A 15,644-nucleotide genomic window follows, 5' to 3' on the forward strand; every position below is an offset into this window, starting at 1 on the left:
TGTAAAGGGAAATCGTGTCTTACTAATCTATTAGAGTTCTTTGAAGGGGTCAACAAGCATGTGGGCAAGGGGATCCAGTGGATGTAGTGTACTTAGATTTCCAGAAAGCCTTTGACCCAAGGTCCCTCACCAAAGGCTCTTAGGTAAAGTAAGTTGTCATGGGATAAAAGGGAAGGTCCTTTCATGGATTGAGAACTGGTTAAAAGACAGGGAACAAAGGGTAGGAATAAATGGTAAATTCTCAGAATGGAGAGGGATAACTAGTGGTGTTCCCCAAAGGTCAGTCCTAAGATTAATCCTATTCAACTTATTCATAAATGATCTGGAGAGAGGGGTAAAAAGTGAGGTGGCAAAGTTTGCAGATGATACTAAACTGCTCAAGATAGTTAAGATCAAAGCAGACTGTGAAGAACTTCAAAAAGATCTCACAAAACTAAGTGTTTGGGCAACAAAATTGCAAATGAAATTTAATGTGGATAAATATAAAGTAATGCACATTGGAAAAAATAACCCCAACTATACATACAATATGATGGGGGCTAATTTAGCTACAACGAATCAGGAAAAAGATCTTGGAGTCATCGTGGATAGTTCTCTGAAGACCTCCACGCAGTGTGCAGAAGTGGTCAAAAAAGCAAACAGGATGTTAGGAATCATTAAAAAGGGATAGAGAATAAGACGGAGAATATCTTATTGCCCTTATATAAATCGATGGTACGCCCACATCTTGAATACTGTGTACAGATGTGGTCTCCTCATCTCAAAAACGATATACTGGCACTAGAAAAGGTTCAGAGAAGGGCAACTAAAATGATTAGGGGTTTGGAACGGGTCCCATATGAGGAGAGATTAAAGAGGCTAGGGCTTTTCAGCTTGGAAAAGAGGAAACTAAGGGGGGATATGATAGAGGTATATAAAATCATGAGTGATGTGGAGAAAGTAGATAAGGAAAAGTTATTTACTTATTCCCATAATAGAAGAACTAGGGGCCACCAAGTGAAATTAATGGGCAGCAGGTTTAAAACAAATAAAAGGAAGTTCTTCTTCACACAGCGTACAGTCAACTTGTGGAACTCCTTGCCTGAGGACGTTGTGAAAGGCTAGGACTATAACAGCGTTTAAAAGAGAACTGGATAAATTCATGGAGCTTAAGTCCGTTAATGGCTATTAGCCAGGATGTGTAAGGAATGGTGTCCCTAGCCTCTGTTTGTCAAAGGGTGGAGTTGGATGGCAGGAGAGAGATCACTTGATCATTACCTGTTAGGTTCACTCCCTCTGGGGCACCTGGCATTGGCCTCTGTCGATACAGGATACTGGGCTAGATGGACCTTTGGTCTGACCCAGTATGGCCGTTCTTATGAGCAATATGCTGGGTTTCCTTGTTTTCTGCTGTATATAAGTTGAAAAGCTTTATAATAAATTAACCACATAGGCACGGAAGAGAAGCCTTGAAACTTCACCCAGTGTTAGGGCTCTTCCTTGTGCATCTTTTAATTCATTCAAGAGTTGGCGAGCATTCAAGGAGTCCAGATTCATTTAATTTATTTGGGAGAAACAAACGTGATAAAGCAGAGAGTGGTAAACTAATTTGTAAAATCTGAACTTAACTTTTCAGGGGTGAATACTTAAAGTAGGGCTGTCAAGCTATTAAAAAATTAATCACGATTAATCACGCTGTTAATAGTAGAATACCATTTATTAAAATATTTTTGGATGGTTTCAACATTTTCAACTATTGATTTAAATTATAACAGAATACAAAGTGTACAGTGCTCACTTCATATTTATTTTTATTACAAATATTTGCACTATAAAAACAAAAATAGTATTTTTCAATTCACCTAATACAAATACTGTAGTACAATCTCTTTATTGTGGAAGTTGAACTTACAAGTGCAGAATTATGTACAAAAAACCTGCATTTTAAGTCCACTCAGTCCTATTTTTTGTTCAGCCAATTGCTCAGACAGACAAGTTTGTTTACATTTGCAGGAGATAATGTTGCCCGCTTCTTGTTCACAAGGTCACCTGAAAGTGCGCACAGGTGTTCACATGGCACTGTTGTAGCTGGCGTCGCAAAATAATTACGTGGCAGATGCGCTAATGATTCATATGTCCCTTGATGCTTCAACCACCATTCCAGAGGACATGCGTCCATGCTGATGACTGGTTCTGCTAGGTAACAACCCAAAGCAATGCAAACCGACGCATGTTCATTTTCATCATCTCAGTCAGATGCCACCAGCAGAAGGTTGATTCTCTTTTTTGGTCATTCAGGTTCTGTAGTTTTTTCATCGGTGTGTTGCTCCTTTAAGACTTCTGAAAGCATGCTCCACATCTCATCCCTCTCAAATTTTTGGAAGGCACTTCAGATTCTTAAATCTTGGGTAGAGTGCTGTAGCTATCTTTAGAAATCTCACATTGGTACCTTCTTTGTGTTTTGTCAGATCTGCAGCAAAACATGAAATATATGGCGGAATGCGGGTAAAATAGAGCCAGAGACGTACAATTCTCCCCCGAGGAGTTCAGTCACAAATTTAATTAATGCATTATTTTTTAATGAGCATCATCAGCATGGAAGCATGTCCTCTGGAATGGTGGCTGAAGCATGAAGGGGCATACAAATGTTTAGCATAGCTGGCATGTAAATACCTTACAATTAGGGATGTAAAATGTTAACCAGTAAGCATTAGTCTACTGGTTAACCTGCTTTAACCATTAACCTCTGGGATGGCCAGAGGGGCCCCAGCCGCACCACCTGGCTGGAGCAGTGCTGCCTGGCCATTGCAGCCCCAGCTGGGCTGGCTGGCCCTTTAATTGGTTAACCGTTTAAAGGAAATTTTTTTAATCGTTTAAATGGTTAACTATTTAAATGGTATTTACATTCCTATTTGAAATGCGGGCTACTAAAGTCCCGTGCAAACGCCTTTTCTTACTTTCTGATGACATTGCAAATAAGTGGGCAGCAGTATCTCCCGTAAACATAAAAAAAGTTGCTTGTCTTAGTGATTGGCTGAAAGAGAAGTAGGACTGAGTGGACCTTTAGACTCTAAAGTTTTGCATTCTTTTTGTTTTTGAGTGCAGTTATGTAACAAAAAAAATCTACATTTGTAAATTGCACTTTCACAATAAGAGATGGCACTACTGTACTTGTATTTTTCAATTCACCTCATACTGCCTTTTTTATTTTTACAGTGAAAATATTTGTAATAAAAAATAACATAAAGTGAGCAGTGTACACTTTGTATTCTGTATTGTAAATGAAATTAGTATATTTGAAAATACAGAAAAACATCCAAAAACATTTAATACATTTCAATTGGTATTCTATTGTTTAACAGTGCGATTTAAAAAAATTAATCAGCGGATTAATTTTTTGAGTTAATCGAATGAGTTAACTGCCATTAATCGACAGCCCTAACTTAAAGCAATTACAATTTAATTAAAGGCCATTAAATCTATTTTCAAGTTTACTAACGAATCAGGAAGCAGTTGATCTTTATTTTCAGTATACTGCAGGATATAGTGTGTAAGAGGGTGGCCCAGGCTGGATCACCCTTGTGTGCCAGACCATGCCACAACCTGTGTGCCTGCCTCAGTTCCCCTTTCAGAATCTCTAGTAACTCCATTTCATGCTGTCCTGCTTAAATAGCCCTCCTTGGAACCAATTTATGATAAAAACATTGTACAAATGGTCTAGAACATCCCAACACATAGTCTATTTAATGCCACAGTGCAAGTAGTCACTAAAATCCCAAGACACCTTTCCCCCTCAGTGTGCTGTATATCCTACACCAGTGTCTTCAGCCACACCTGGCTGGACTCTGTCAGTTCTCTTCTGCCCCTCTGCCAAGACAGCCACATCAGCCCTTCAAGCTAGAGTGCAACCCCAGTCTTCTCAGTGGGAATGCCCACATCCTCTCTGCTAATAGCTCACCTTTACCTTAGGAGCATCCCTCACTCCCCCAGCCTTCCCATTGTACCCCTGGATCCAGCTTTCTGGTGTGGAGACATCAGCAAGTAAGCTTCTCTGCTGCTCCCCGTCTTCAACCCTTGCCTTTGGCTCTCTGACTTCGAGCCAGCAAGCACCTCCCTCTGCTGCTGTCTGGCATCTAGCCCTGGTTCAGGGATGCTAACCAACAAACCTTTCTTGCTGCTCGCTTGCCTTGAGTCTTCTCCCAGGAATCACATACAGTCTCTTGGCTCTGGCAGCTCACCTGTCCCTTACCCAGCTGAATCAGTGGGTGCTCTTAAGTGAGCCCTCACTGACTAGGTCTCTTCTCCTTAGGTCCCAGGTACCCTCTTTTAAGATCAATTGGAGTTAGCTGATGAGGCACAGGAACATTGGCTCTTACCTTATTAAAGGCCCAGTGTCACCCTGTGACATAGCATCCAAGTGACTTTGAAAGTCAATGGGACTTAAGTTCTTAAGTATTTAGGTGCTTTTGAAAATTTTACCCAAAAACTGTAGCTGTGGTCTCGTTAACTGAACTAAAAAAATCTTGTTTGTTCAATGAAACAAGTTAAGCTAGATACCTTTATAGGTGTTTGTTTTATGACATCTTGTATATTAATCTGATATTTGTAGGTTGGCAAAAGCAGCTTTTGATGATGCTATTGCAGAACTGGATACACTGAGTGAAGAAAGTTATAAAGACTCTACACTTATCATGCAGTTGTTACGTGATAACCTGACACTATGGACTTCAGATATGCAGGGTGATGGTAAGTAGACATCTGCTCTAAAATGCTGCTCCACCCTTTTTCTCCCCCAAAAATTCAAGTTAAGCTAAAGGGGACCTGCAAGCATGTAGGTGTGGGGTGGATTTGGACTTGTGCACTTTTTTGTTTGACTGTGTTTTCCTTACAGCTTACAATAGCGAATTTCTATCTTCCCGTCTTATGTTGGATGACTTCATGGAGATGAAACTAGTGTACATTGGGAGTTTTTCTTAGCCCTTAATTGAAGGGATGATGTGTTGAATCCTTGAGAGGTTTTCTCCCTATTAAATTAAAATATTTGGTTTCAGCAATAACCCTTTTGAGGACAGAAGTTATTTTTCATTTAATCAGGTTTAATTTCCTTGGTGCTTGTCATCTTTCCAGTTATCCATAGTCTATAGACCTGAATTTCTAATAAGTAAGACTAGCAGGAAGACCAGTCTTCTTTCCCTTTCCCCCTTAGGTTCCCTATTATCACTATTATTCAGGGTTTCTCTACACTATTTAAAACAAACAAAAAAAACCCAAACAAACCCCAAAACATAAGCCTCCTATTTTCCCTCTGAAGGTCAGCGTTAATATCTCCATAGGCATTTGGTTTCATAGTGAATGACTTTGTTCATGGAGGAATGAGTAAATGTTACGAGTAGGGCTGTCAAGCAATTTAAAAAATTGCGATTAATCGCACAATTAATTGTGCTGTTAATAGAATACCATTTATTGAAATATTTTTAGATGTTTTCTACATTTTCAAATATGTTGATTTCAATTACAACACAATACGAAGTGTACAGTGCTCACTTTATATTTATTTTTGATTACAAACATTTATGCTATAAAAACAAAAGATATTTTTCAATTCACCTCATACAAGTACTGTAGTGCAATCTCTCTGTAGTGAAAGTGCAACTTATAAATGTAGTTTTGTTACATAACTGCACTCAAAAACAAAACAATGTATAAGTGTAGCTGACGTCACAAGATATTTACGTGGCAGATGCGCTAAAGATTCATATACCTCTTCATGCTTCGGCTATCGTTCCAGAGGACGTGCTTCCATGCTGATGAGTCTCATTAAAAAAAATGTGTTAATTAAATTTGCAGCTGAACTCCTTGGGGGAGAATTGTACGTCTCCTGCTCTGTTTTACCCACATTCTGCCATAGATTTCAAGTTTATAGTAGTCTTGGATGATGACCCAGCACTTGTTTGTTTTAAAACCCGTTCACTGCAGATTTGACAAAATGCAAAGAAGGTAACTGTGACGGGTTGGGTCACAGAAACCCCCTTGGGACTGCCACCTGATGTGCTGGGACTACCTCTGTCTATTTTCTCTGGCAGCTTGGGACTTCAGTATCTTGCCTGGTTATGCCTGACACGCTAGCCGGCTACAAACATAGACCCAGGTCTGAACCACGTCTTCCACAAGCTGCAGGCTTAACTGAAAACAGCTTAAGAAGTACTCCTGTCTCCAACACCCAGATACCCTGCTCCCAATGGGATCCAAACTCCAAATAAATCCATTTTACTCTGTATAAAGCTTATACAAGGTAAACTCATAAATTGTTTGCCCTCTATAACACTGATAGAGAGAGATGCATAGCTGTTTTCTCTCCAAGGAATTAATTGCTTGCTCTGGGTTAATAAGCAAAAAGTGATTTTATTAAGTATAAAAAGTAGGATTTAAGTGGTTCTAGGTAATAACAGAACAAAGTAAGTTGCCTGTTTTATTTTATTCTGCTTGGTAAGTCTAAGCCTAATACAGTAGGAAACTAAATGCAGGTAAATCTCACCCTCAGAGATGTTCCAATAAGCTTCTTTGACAGACTAGACTTCCTCCTAGTCTGGGTCCAGCAATCGCTGTCACCCCTGTAGTTATTGTCCTTTGTTCCAGTTTCTTTCAGGCATCTCTTTGGGGTGGAGAGGCTCTCTTGAGCCAGCTGAAGACAAAATGGAGGGGTTTGCAGGTATCTCTCCTGTGGGTGGAAACCCCTCTCTTCCCTGTGTAGAAACGACAAGATGGAGCTTTGGAGTCGCATGGTCAAGTCACATGTCCAAGCATGACTCAGTTCTTTACAGGCCGATTCCATTGCTCACATGCTAGTTTGAAAGTTCCCAAGAAAGCTCAGATGTGGATTGGTGTCTCTCAAGGTCCATTGTTAGTTAAGTACTCCCAATTACTTGAATAACCCCTTCACACTAAGTCTGCCTTAGGTGCTTCCTACAGCAAACACTTTAAATACAAACATAGAGCCAACACTCATAACTTCAGATATAAAAATGATACATGCATACAAATAGGATGAATACATTCAGTAGAACGTAACCATGGCAAAGATATGTTGCATGGCATATCTAGCGTAAAACATATTCCAGTTATGTCATATTTACACTCATAAGCTTGTTTCTATAAAGCATTATGGGGTGCAACGTCATGGTACCAATGTGAGATTTATAAAGATAGGTACAGCACTCGACCCAAGATTTAAGAATCCTGAAGTGCCTTCCAAAATTTCAGAGGGATGAGGTGTGAAGCATGCTTTCCGCATCAGAGTGTCTTAAGACTTCTGAAACTGCATAACCAGACCATCAAAAAAGAAAATCAAGCTTCTGCTGGTGGCATCTGACTCAGATGATGAAAATGAATATGAGTCAGTCCGCACTGCTTTGGATCATTATCGAGCAGAACCCGTCATCAGCATGGACGCATGTCCTCTGGAATGGTGGTTGAAGCATCAAGGGACATGTGAATCTTTGCAAGATATTTACATGCCAGTTATGCTAAAGCTGGCTACAACAGTGCCATGCAAACGCCCGTTCTCACTTTCAGGTGACATTGTAAACAAGAAGCAGGCAGCATTATCTTCTGCAAATGTAAACAAATTAGTTTATCTGAGCAATTGGCTGAACAAGAAGTTGAACTGATTGGACTTGTAGGCTCTAAAGTTTTACATTGTTTTATTTTTGAATGCAGGTTTTTGGTACATAATTCTACATTTGTAAGTTCAACTTTCATGATAAAGAGATTACACTACAGTACTTGTATTAGGTGAATTGAAAAATAGTATTGTTTTTTACAGTGCAAATATTTGTAATAAAACATAAATCTCAAATGAGCACTGTACAATTTGTATTATGTTTGAAAATGTAAAAGCATCCAAAAATATTTAAATAGGCTAGATCTTCGGGCTCAACGTGTAGTGATCAACGGCTTGATATCTAGTTGGCAGCTGATATGAAGCAGAGTGCCCCAGGTGTCGGTCCTGGGGCTGGTTTTGTTCAATATCTTCATTAATGATCTGGATGATGGGATGGATCGCACCCTCAGTAAGTTTGCGGATGACACTAAGATTTGGGGGAGAAGTAGGTATGCTGGAGAGTAGGGATAGAGTCTAGAGTCACCTAGACAAATTGGAGGTTTGGGCCAAAAGAAATCTGATGAGGTTCAACAAGGACAAGTGCAGTGTCCTGCACTTAAGATGGAAAAATCCCATGCACTGCTACAGGCTGGGGACCGACTGGATAAGGGGCAGTTCTACAGAAAAGGACCTGAGAATTACACTGGACGGGAAGCTGGATATGAGTCAGCAGTGTGCCCTTGTTGCCAAGAAGGCTAATGGCACATTGGCCTGTATTAGTATGAGCGTTGCCAGCAGATCGAGGGAAGTGATTATTCCCCTCTGGCACTGGTGAAGTCACATCTGGAGTACTGCATCCAGTTTTGGGCCCCCCACTACAGAAAAGATGTGGACAAATTGTAGGGAGTCCAGTGGAGGTCAGTGAAAATGATTAGGAGGCTGGGGCACATGACTTATGAGGAGAAGCTGAGGGAACTGGGCTTATTTAGTCTGCAGAAGAGAAGAGTGAGGAGAGATTTGATGGCAGTCTTCAACTACCTGAAGTGGGGTTCCAAAGAGGATGGAGCTAGTCTGTTCTCAGTGGTGGCAGACAGAACAAGGAGCAATGGTCTCAAGTTGCAGTGTGGGAGGTCTAGGTTTGACTTTTATTAATCACTAGCACCACTGCTAGTAAATAAGACTGTCAATCAATTGCAATTAACCCACTAGGAGGGTGGTGAAGCACTGGAATGGGTTACCTTAGGGAGGTGGTGGAATCTCCATTCTTAGAGGTTTTTAAGGCCTGGCTTGACAAAGCCCTGGCTGGGATGATTTAGTTGGGGTTGGTCCTGTTTTGAGCAGGGGGTTCGACTAGATGACTTCCTGAAGTCTCTTCCAACCCTAATCTTCTATGATTCTATGAAATAAATGGTATTCTGTTTAACTGTGCGATTATAATCGCAAATGACTTTTTATTCGTTTGACAACCTAATTAAAAATTCTTTTAAACATATTTAACACCATTATAAGTGCTGGAGGCAAAGCAGGGTTTGGGGTGGAGACTGACAGTTTGCAACACCTCCCCCACCCCCATGTAATAACCTCGCGACCCCCTGAGGGATCCCGACTCCCAGGTTGAGAACCCCTGTGCTAAAGATTCATATTTCCCTTCATGCTTCAACCACCATTCCAGAGGACATGCATCCATGCTGATGACGGGTTTTGCTTGATAACAATCCAAAGCAGTGCAGTCTGATGCATGTTCATTTTCTTCATCTGAGTCAGATGCCACCAGCAGAAGTTTGATTTTCTTTTTTGGTGGTTCGGGTTCTGTAGTTTCTGCATCGCAGCATTGCTCTTTTAAGACTTCTGACAGCATGTTCTACACTTTGTCCCTCTCAGATTTTGGAAGGCACTTCAGATTCTTAAACCTTGGGTGGAGTACTGTAGCTATCTTTAGACATCTCACATTGGTACATTCTTGCATTTTGTCAAATCTGCAGTGAAAGTGTTCTTTAAATGAACCAAATGTAGGAGTGGGCTGATAAAGTTTGTGGATGACACAAAGTTGGGTGGTATTGCCAATTTGGAGGAGGATCGGGATATTCTGCAGGGAGACTTGAATGACCTTGTAAATTGGAGTAACAGAAATAGGATGAAATTTAATAGTAAAAAGTGTAAGGTGATGCATTTAGGGACGACTAACAAGAATTTTAGTTACAAGCTGGGGACGCATCAGTTGGAAGTAACGGAGGAGGAGAAAGACCTCGGAGTCCTGGTAGACCGCAGGATGACTGAGTCTGCAATGTGACATAGCGGTGAAAAAAGCCAATGCGGTCTTAGGATGCATTAGGCGAGGTATATCTAGTAGGGATAAGGAGGTGCTGCTTCCGTTGTACAAGGCACTGGTGAGACCTCATTTGGAGTACTGTGTGCAGTTCTGGTCTCCCATGTTTAAAAAGGATGAACTCAAACTGGAACGGGTACAGAGAAGGGCCACTAGGATGATCAGAGGAATGGAAAACCTGTCGTATGAAAGGAGACTCGAGGAGCTCGGTTTGTTTAGCCTAACCAGAAGAAGGCTGAGGGGGGATATGATTGCTCTCTTTAAATATATCAGAGGGATAAATACAAGGGAGGGAGAGGAATTATTTCAGCTCAGTACTAATGTGGACACGAGAACGAATGGATATAAACTGGCCGTGGGGAAGTTTAGGCTTGAAATTAAACTAAGGTTTCTAACCATCAGAGGGGTGAAATATTGGAACAGCCTTCCGAGGGAAACAGTGGGGGCAAAGGACCTGTCTGGCTTTAAGATTAAGCTAGATAAGTTTATGGAGGGAATGGTTCAATGGGATAACGTGATTTTAGTCAAATCAACAGCGTGCCATCGCTGGTAAATAATATCAGTGGCCAATGAGGGTCTGGCTGGAGAATCTTGTCTACATGCTCGGGGTTCTACTGATCGCCATGTTTGGGGTCAGGAAGGAATTTTCCTCCAGGGTAGATTGGCAGAGGCCCTGGAGGTTTTTCGCCTTCCTCCGCAGCATGGGGCGGCGGTTGCTAGCTGGAGGATTCTCTGCGACTTGAAGTCTTTAAATCACAGAATTTGGGGACTTCAACAGCAGAGTCAAGGGAAAGGGGTTGGGTCAGCTTTTGTGGCCTGCATCATGCAGGGGGTCAGACTAGATGATCATAATGGTCCCTTCTGACCTGAAAGTCTATGAGTCTATGAACATGGCTGGGTCATCATCCGAGACTGCTATAACATGAAATATATAGCAAAATGCGGGTAAAACAGGAGACACACAATTCTCCCCCAAGGAGTTCAGTCACAAATTTAATTAATGCATTATTTTTTTAACAAGTGTCATCAGCATGGAAGTATGTCCTTTGGAATGATGGCCGAAGCACGATGGGGCATGCGAATGTTTAGCATATCTGGCATGTAAATTCCTTGCAGTGCTGGCTACAAAAGTACCATGCGCCTTTTCTCACTTTTCAGGTGACATTGTAAGTAAGAAGCGGACAGCATATCTCCCATAAATGCAGAGTTGTTTTTCTTAGTGATTGGCTGAACAAGGAGGAGGACTGAGTGGACTTGTCGGCTCTCTAAAATTTTACATTGTTTTGGTTTTGAGTGCAATTCTTTTTTTAAAAAAAGAAAACGATTTGTAAGTTGCACTTTCATGATGGAGATTGGTATGAAGTGAATTGAAAAATACTATTTCTTTTGTTTATCATCTGTACAGTGCAAATATTTGTCTTATTGAGCACTGTACTTTTTTTATTCTGTGTTGTAATTGAAATCAATATATTTGAAAATGTAGGAAACATCCAAAAATATTAATTACATTTCAATTGGTATTCTGTTGTTTAACAGGGCAATTAAAACCTGCCATTAATCATGATTAATTTTTTTGAGTTAATCGTGAGAGTTAATTGCAATTAATTGACAGTCTTATTTACTAGCCGTGGTGCTAGTGATTAATTTGGTGGTGGTATTCCCTTAAAATAAAATTGAGTGCCCTATCAGCATTGTGCTTGGTTGTAGAGCGTTGATCAGTTGGGGTAATTAAATATCCAGTTCTTTTCACAAGGATTAAAGAGGTTTATCTTGGTATCTTAGCCAGATTCCTATTTTTAATTGTTTGCCGTGTTTGTTGGAGCGTACAATTTTTTGAGCCAAATTTCCTTTCCCCCGATCAAGGGAAGTATGCAGTATGTCTGAGCTAAATACAGGTTGGGACAGATTGATAAACTGAAGGCGTAACGTGTTGGAGTTGGTTACTTGAAATGAAGTGCGCAATCGGGTTAGATTGTTATCCATAAAGGCTTTGAAGTGGATAATTAAGAGGTAGCGGGTGGTGTGGTCTGTTAAATTGTTGTAATGAGCCATAAGATCAGTGTCCCTCTTAAATCCATGTTTTCTTGTGTCTAGCAGAGCTATGAATTCAAGTTCCTAGGCTTGTTTTTTGAAAGTGTTCTGCAGGTTTCCCCTGAGAAGTATTGAAAGATTAGGTATGGAGTGATCACTTTGAAAAGTGTTCACCCACCAGTGATGGTGGTTTTTGTCTTCTATCATTTTTCTGTGTGAGTTCATTCTAGAGCATAGTGATTGTTTGGTTTCACCCATATAGTTGTTGTTGGGGCATTTGATGCACTGGATGAGGTATACCACATGTTGTGATAAGCATGTGTAGGACTCGTTAATCTTGAAAGGTGTATTGGGGGGCAGTATTGATCATTGTAACAGTAGAGATATGTCTGCAGGTTTTGCATCTGTTCTAGCAGGGTTCGATGCCACTTGGAGTTGTCTCCTGGTATATGGGGAACTTGCTTCTGATATTGAACTTTGTAAGGTTGTTCTATTGATAACTCTTTTTCCTCAGAGTACTTGCCTACATGTGCATGGGACTGGAAAATCTTGCAAGTGGCATCTGTTGGTCCATCCCTGTGCTCTGGTTCTTCTCATGCTCTGCACAGAGGCTATAAGGGGTGGTGTGGACTGGCTTCCTCTTCAATTCCTCCTTACCACCACCGCATGGCCTGAGTTGGAATTCTGTGTCTGGAACTATCCTCTCATTGTCTTCATTCCTGTAAATATAATTGTGTATAGTTTTACTGTTTTTATAGTATTTTATGTACTTACTGTAGCTGAGTTTGTCCTCATCCTGGGGACCTTCTGTGCCCACTTTTGGGAGTATAACTATGCACAAAATTCTGGGATTCAGAAACTGGCTCCTGCCCTTGCTCTTTGCTAGTGACTACCTTTGGTGCCTTCAGCTTGCTCATACCTCAGTCAGGCACAGTATCTGTCACTCCTTTCCATTCCAGAGCAGAGCTGGACGAGAGCTCTGAGTAAGGAAGTTTCACAGGGAGAAAGCCACGAGACTGTCAGTGAGATCCAGTGTGCGGAGATTCCTCCTTTACCTCAGCTACGGTCCTCGAACAGCACACCCTCAGATCGATCTCCAGACTGTCTCTCGGGCTTCTCATGAAACTAGGGAGTGCTTTCACAGGCATAAAATCAGATTCCCCCTATAAGCCTGCTTGGAGAGAAGGATCCCTCTCTAACTTCTTCCAAGTTGGATGAGCCTTTGCACACAGGTCCCAACCATGAAGGGATAATGTGCAGGAGTAAAGCTCCAATGGTACTAACCTTGGTAACAAACACCAGTGCTGGTCATGACCTCTGACTAGCTGAAGGACTGACAACTGTAACAACCAAGAACTCCAAATGAGGTGCTTTCTTTCTTTCTCCTTGGTACTGGACTGATCCTGTAAAGACCCACCGACCACTAAGTCTGACATGGTATGGGATCTGACAGATCCAACAACTGGGACCCTTGTACTCCTGGATTGGCTGAGATCCTCTGGGATAGTATATGTATCCCTTTGCACTTCTGGACCCACAGTCTCTTCTACTTTTGTGCCCAGTCCTTCTCAGGGAAACCCCAGAAGAGGATACATCCTCAAGGAGAAAAGAATTACTTTCCTAATCCATCTGTGAGCCAGTGCTTCCTCACCAGCTCTTATGGTACCACTGATTGAAGCAGGATCCAGCCTTCCTATTAGCTGAAACGGATGTCAAGATAAAACATCCTCCTGCCTCCCCTCGCCTAGGTATTTCTTGGACCTGTCCTCTGCCCAAGCAGGGTCACCCTCCAGGAGATTGCTGGTACCCAATGGCGTGGGGCCCTCTCAACTAGCCTTTGATCTTTCTTACTGGCCCTGCTGGTATCCAGAGGATCTTTATGCACAACTCCTTAGATACATGTTCTCTACTAGATAGTCACATAATTCCTCTCCTCCTAGACAATGGCACCCAACTCCATAGGAGTACATGGAAGAGGAAGATGAGCTGGTACCGATAGGCATACCCCTCTCCTCACTTGAGGAGTCCCACCAGATTACCATAGGCACTATCGAGAACTGTTGGCAGAACTTCACATTCCATTAGAAGTCCAAGTACACAGTACAAGCTTTTGGATATCCTGCAGTCCACAGAGTCCAACAGGGTAGCTCTCTTGGTGAGTGAAGCTGTTATGGAACCAGCTAGGCATACACTGGCAATATGTACCTACCCCTAAAAGGGTTGAAAAACATTATTTTGTGTCTGTAAAAGGGGCATTATTCTTGTTCTCGCACACTGTCCCCAGTTGCTAGTAGAACAAGCAGCCATGGAAAGATCCAAGCAGCAACACCTTAAGATCACCCTTCTCTATGTGGGTGCAACAAAATCAGTTATCAGGCTTAGCAGATATTTCTGCAATTTTAGACAACCTCCTCACTCTAAAGACCTCTGGTTTCTCTGTTAACTCATTGGATATCAACCTAGCCAAATTAGACCATTTCATCCTCTGGTAATGGCTATTCTATTTTTTACTCGTGTGGTAACAACCAGATTTCTAAAGGGTGTGACTGGGAACTTACTACTTCAGTCTCCTACTTTCATCACTTACTGGACCATCTTTCGAACTGTTGTCCCTGTGCTTGATGTCCCATCTGTTTATGAAAGTTGCCTTCCAGGTTGCCATTATGTCAGCCAAGGAGGGAGAGGTGACCTTGGGGTCAATTGGGGCTAACCTGCCCCAGTCATTACATTTCATAAAGAGACGCTACCCCTTGACCTCCGCCCAAAATTCATCCTGAAGGTAATTTCTGAGTTACATGTAAACAAATCAGTTCACTTACCAGTATTCTTACTGAAGCCTCGTGCTTTTAGAGAAGAGAGGAGACTTCGTTCTTTCAATGTCAGAACAAGCACTAGTGTTCAACCTGCAAAGAACAAAACCTATTAAGAAATCACCTAAAGTAGACTATTTGTTGCTGTAGCAGAGCGACCACTGACTACTCAGACTCTTACTGCTCAAACTCTTAAGTGGATTTCTGGCTATATTCTCCTTTGCTATCAGTTGACGCATATCCCTACCTGGGAGCATTTCACTAGAGCACAGGCAGGATCAGTACCACTCTCTGAGATGTGCCTATGCTGGACATGTTTATGGGGGAAACCAGGAGTAACAGCTGTATTTTCACAAGACATTATGCTTTGGTCCAAGCCTCTTCTGCTGATGCAACCTTGGGGTTTCCATTGTAACAGGCATCTATACTGCCTGCATCCTTGCACCCCTTTCTGTTTGAGTACTGCTTGCCATTCACCGATGTGTGTAATACACAGGAACCAGGACTTGAGGAAATAAACGGCACTTACTTGTAACTAGAGGTTCTTTGAGATGTGTGGTCCCTATCTGTATTCCACTACCTGCTTTCCTTCCCCTCTGCTTTGGATCATACCTGGATTTGTGGTAGAGAAGGAACTTTAGAGGTGGCCGGTTCATGCTTCCCCTTATGCCCTCAGTGTAGAGCACGAGGAGAACCAGGGCACAGGTGTGGACCAAAGGATGTTACTTGGAAGACTTTACCAGTCTCAAGTGCGTGGTGTTCATGCATACCCACATGTGGTATACAGATAGGGACCACACATCTCAAAGAACCTCCAATTACAGGTAAGTAACCTTAATTTATTGGGCTAGATCATTAATATAGATCCAGACTATTCACCTATTCCTACTTCCTTGAA

At 41.7% G+C, this 15,644-nt stretch overlaps 1 protein-coding gene across 2 annotated transcripts in view; it reads left to right on the forward strand.

Moving 5' to 3' along the window:
* YWHAE (tyrosine 3-monooxygenase/tryptophan 5-monooxygenase activation protein epsilon) overlaps positions 1–15,644 on the forward strand; it is an 82,321-nt gene that overhangs the window by 59,314 nt on the left and 7,363 nt on the right. For both annotated transcript variants that reach the window (XM_034752277.1, XM_034752276.1), the window contains exon 5: positions 4,589–4,725. In XM_034752277.1, the coding sequence (XP_034608168.1) occupies positions 4,589–4,725 (137 nt within the window). The remainder of the gene's footprint in view (positions 1–4,588; positions 4,726–15,644) is intronic.

This window comes from Trachemys scripta, chromosome 18 (assembly GCF_013100865.1).
Source record: "Trachemys scripta elegans isolate TJP31775 chromosome 18, CAS_Tse_1.0, whole genome shotgun sequence".
NCBI classification, from domain to species: Eukaryota; Metazoa; Chordata; order Testudines; family Emydidae; genus Trachemys; species Trachemys scripta.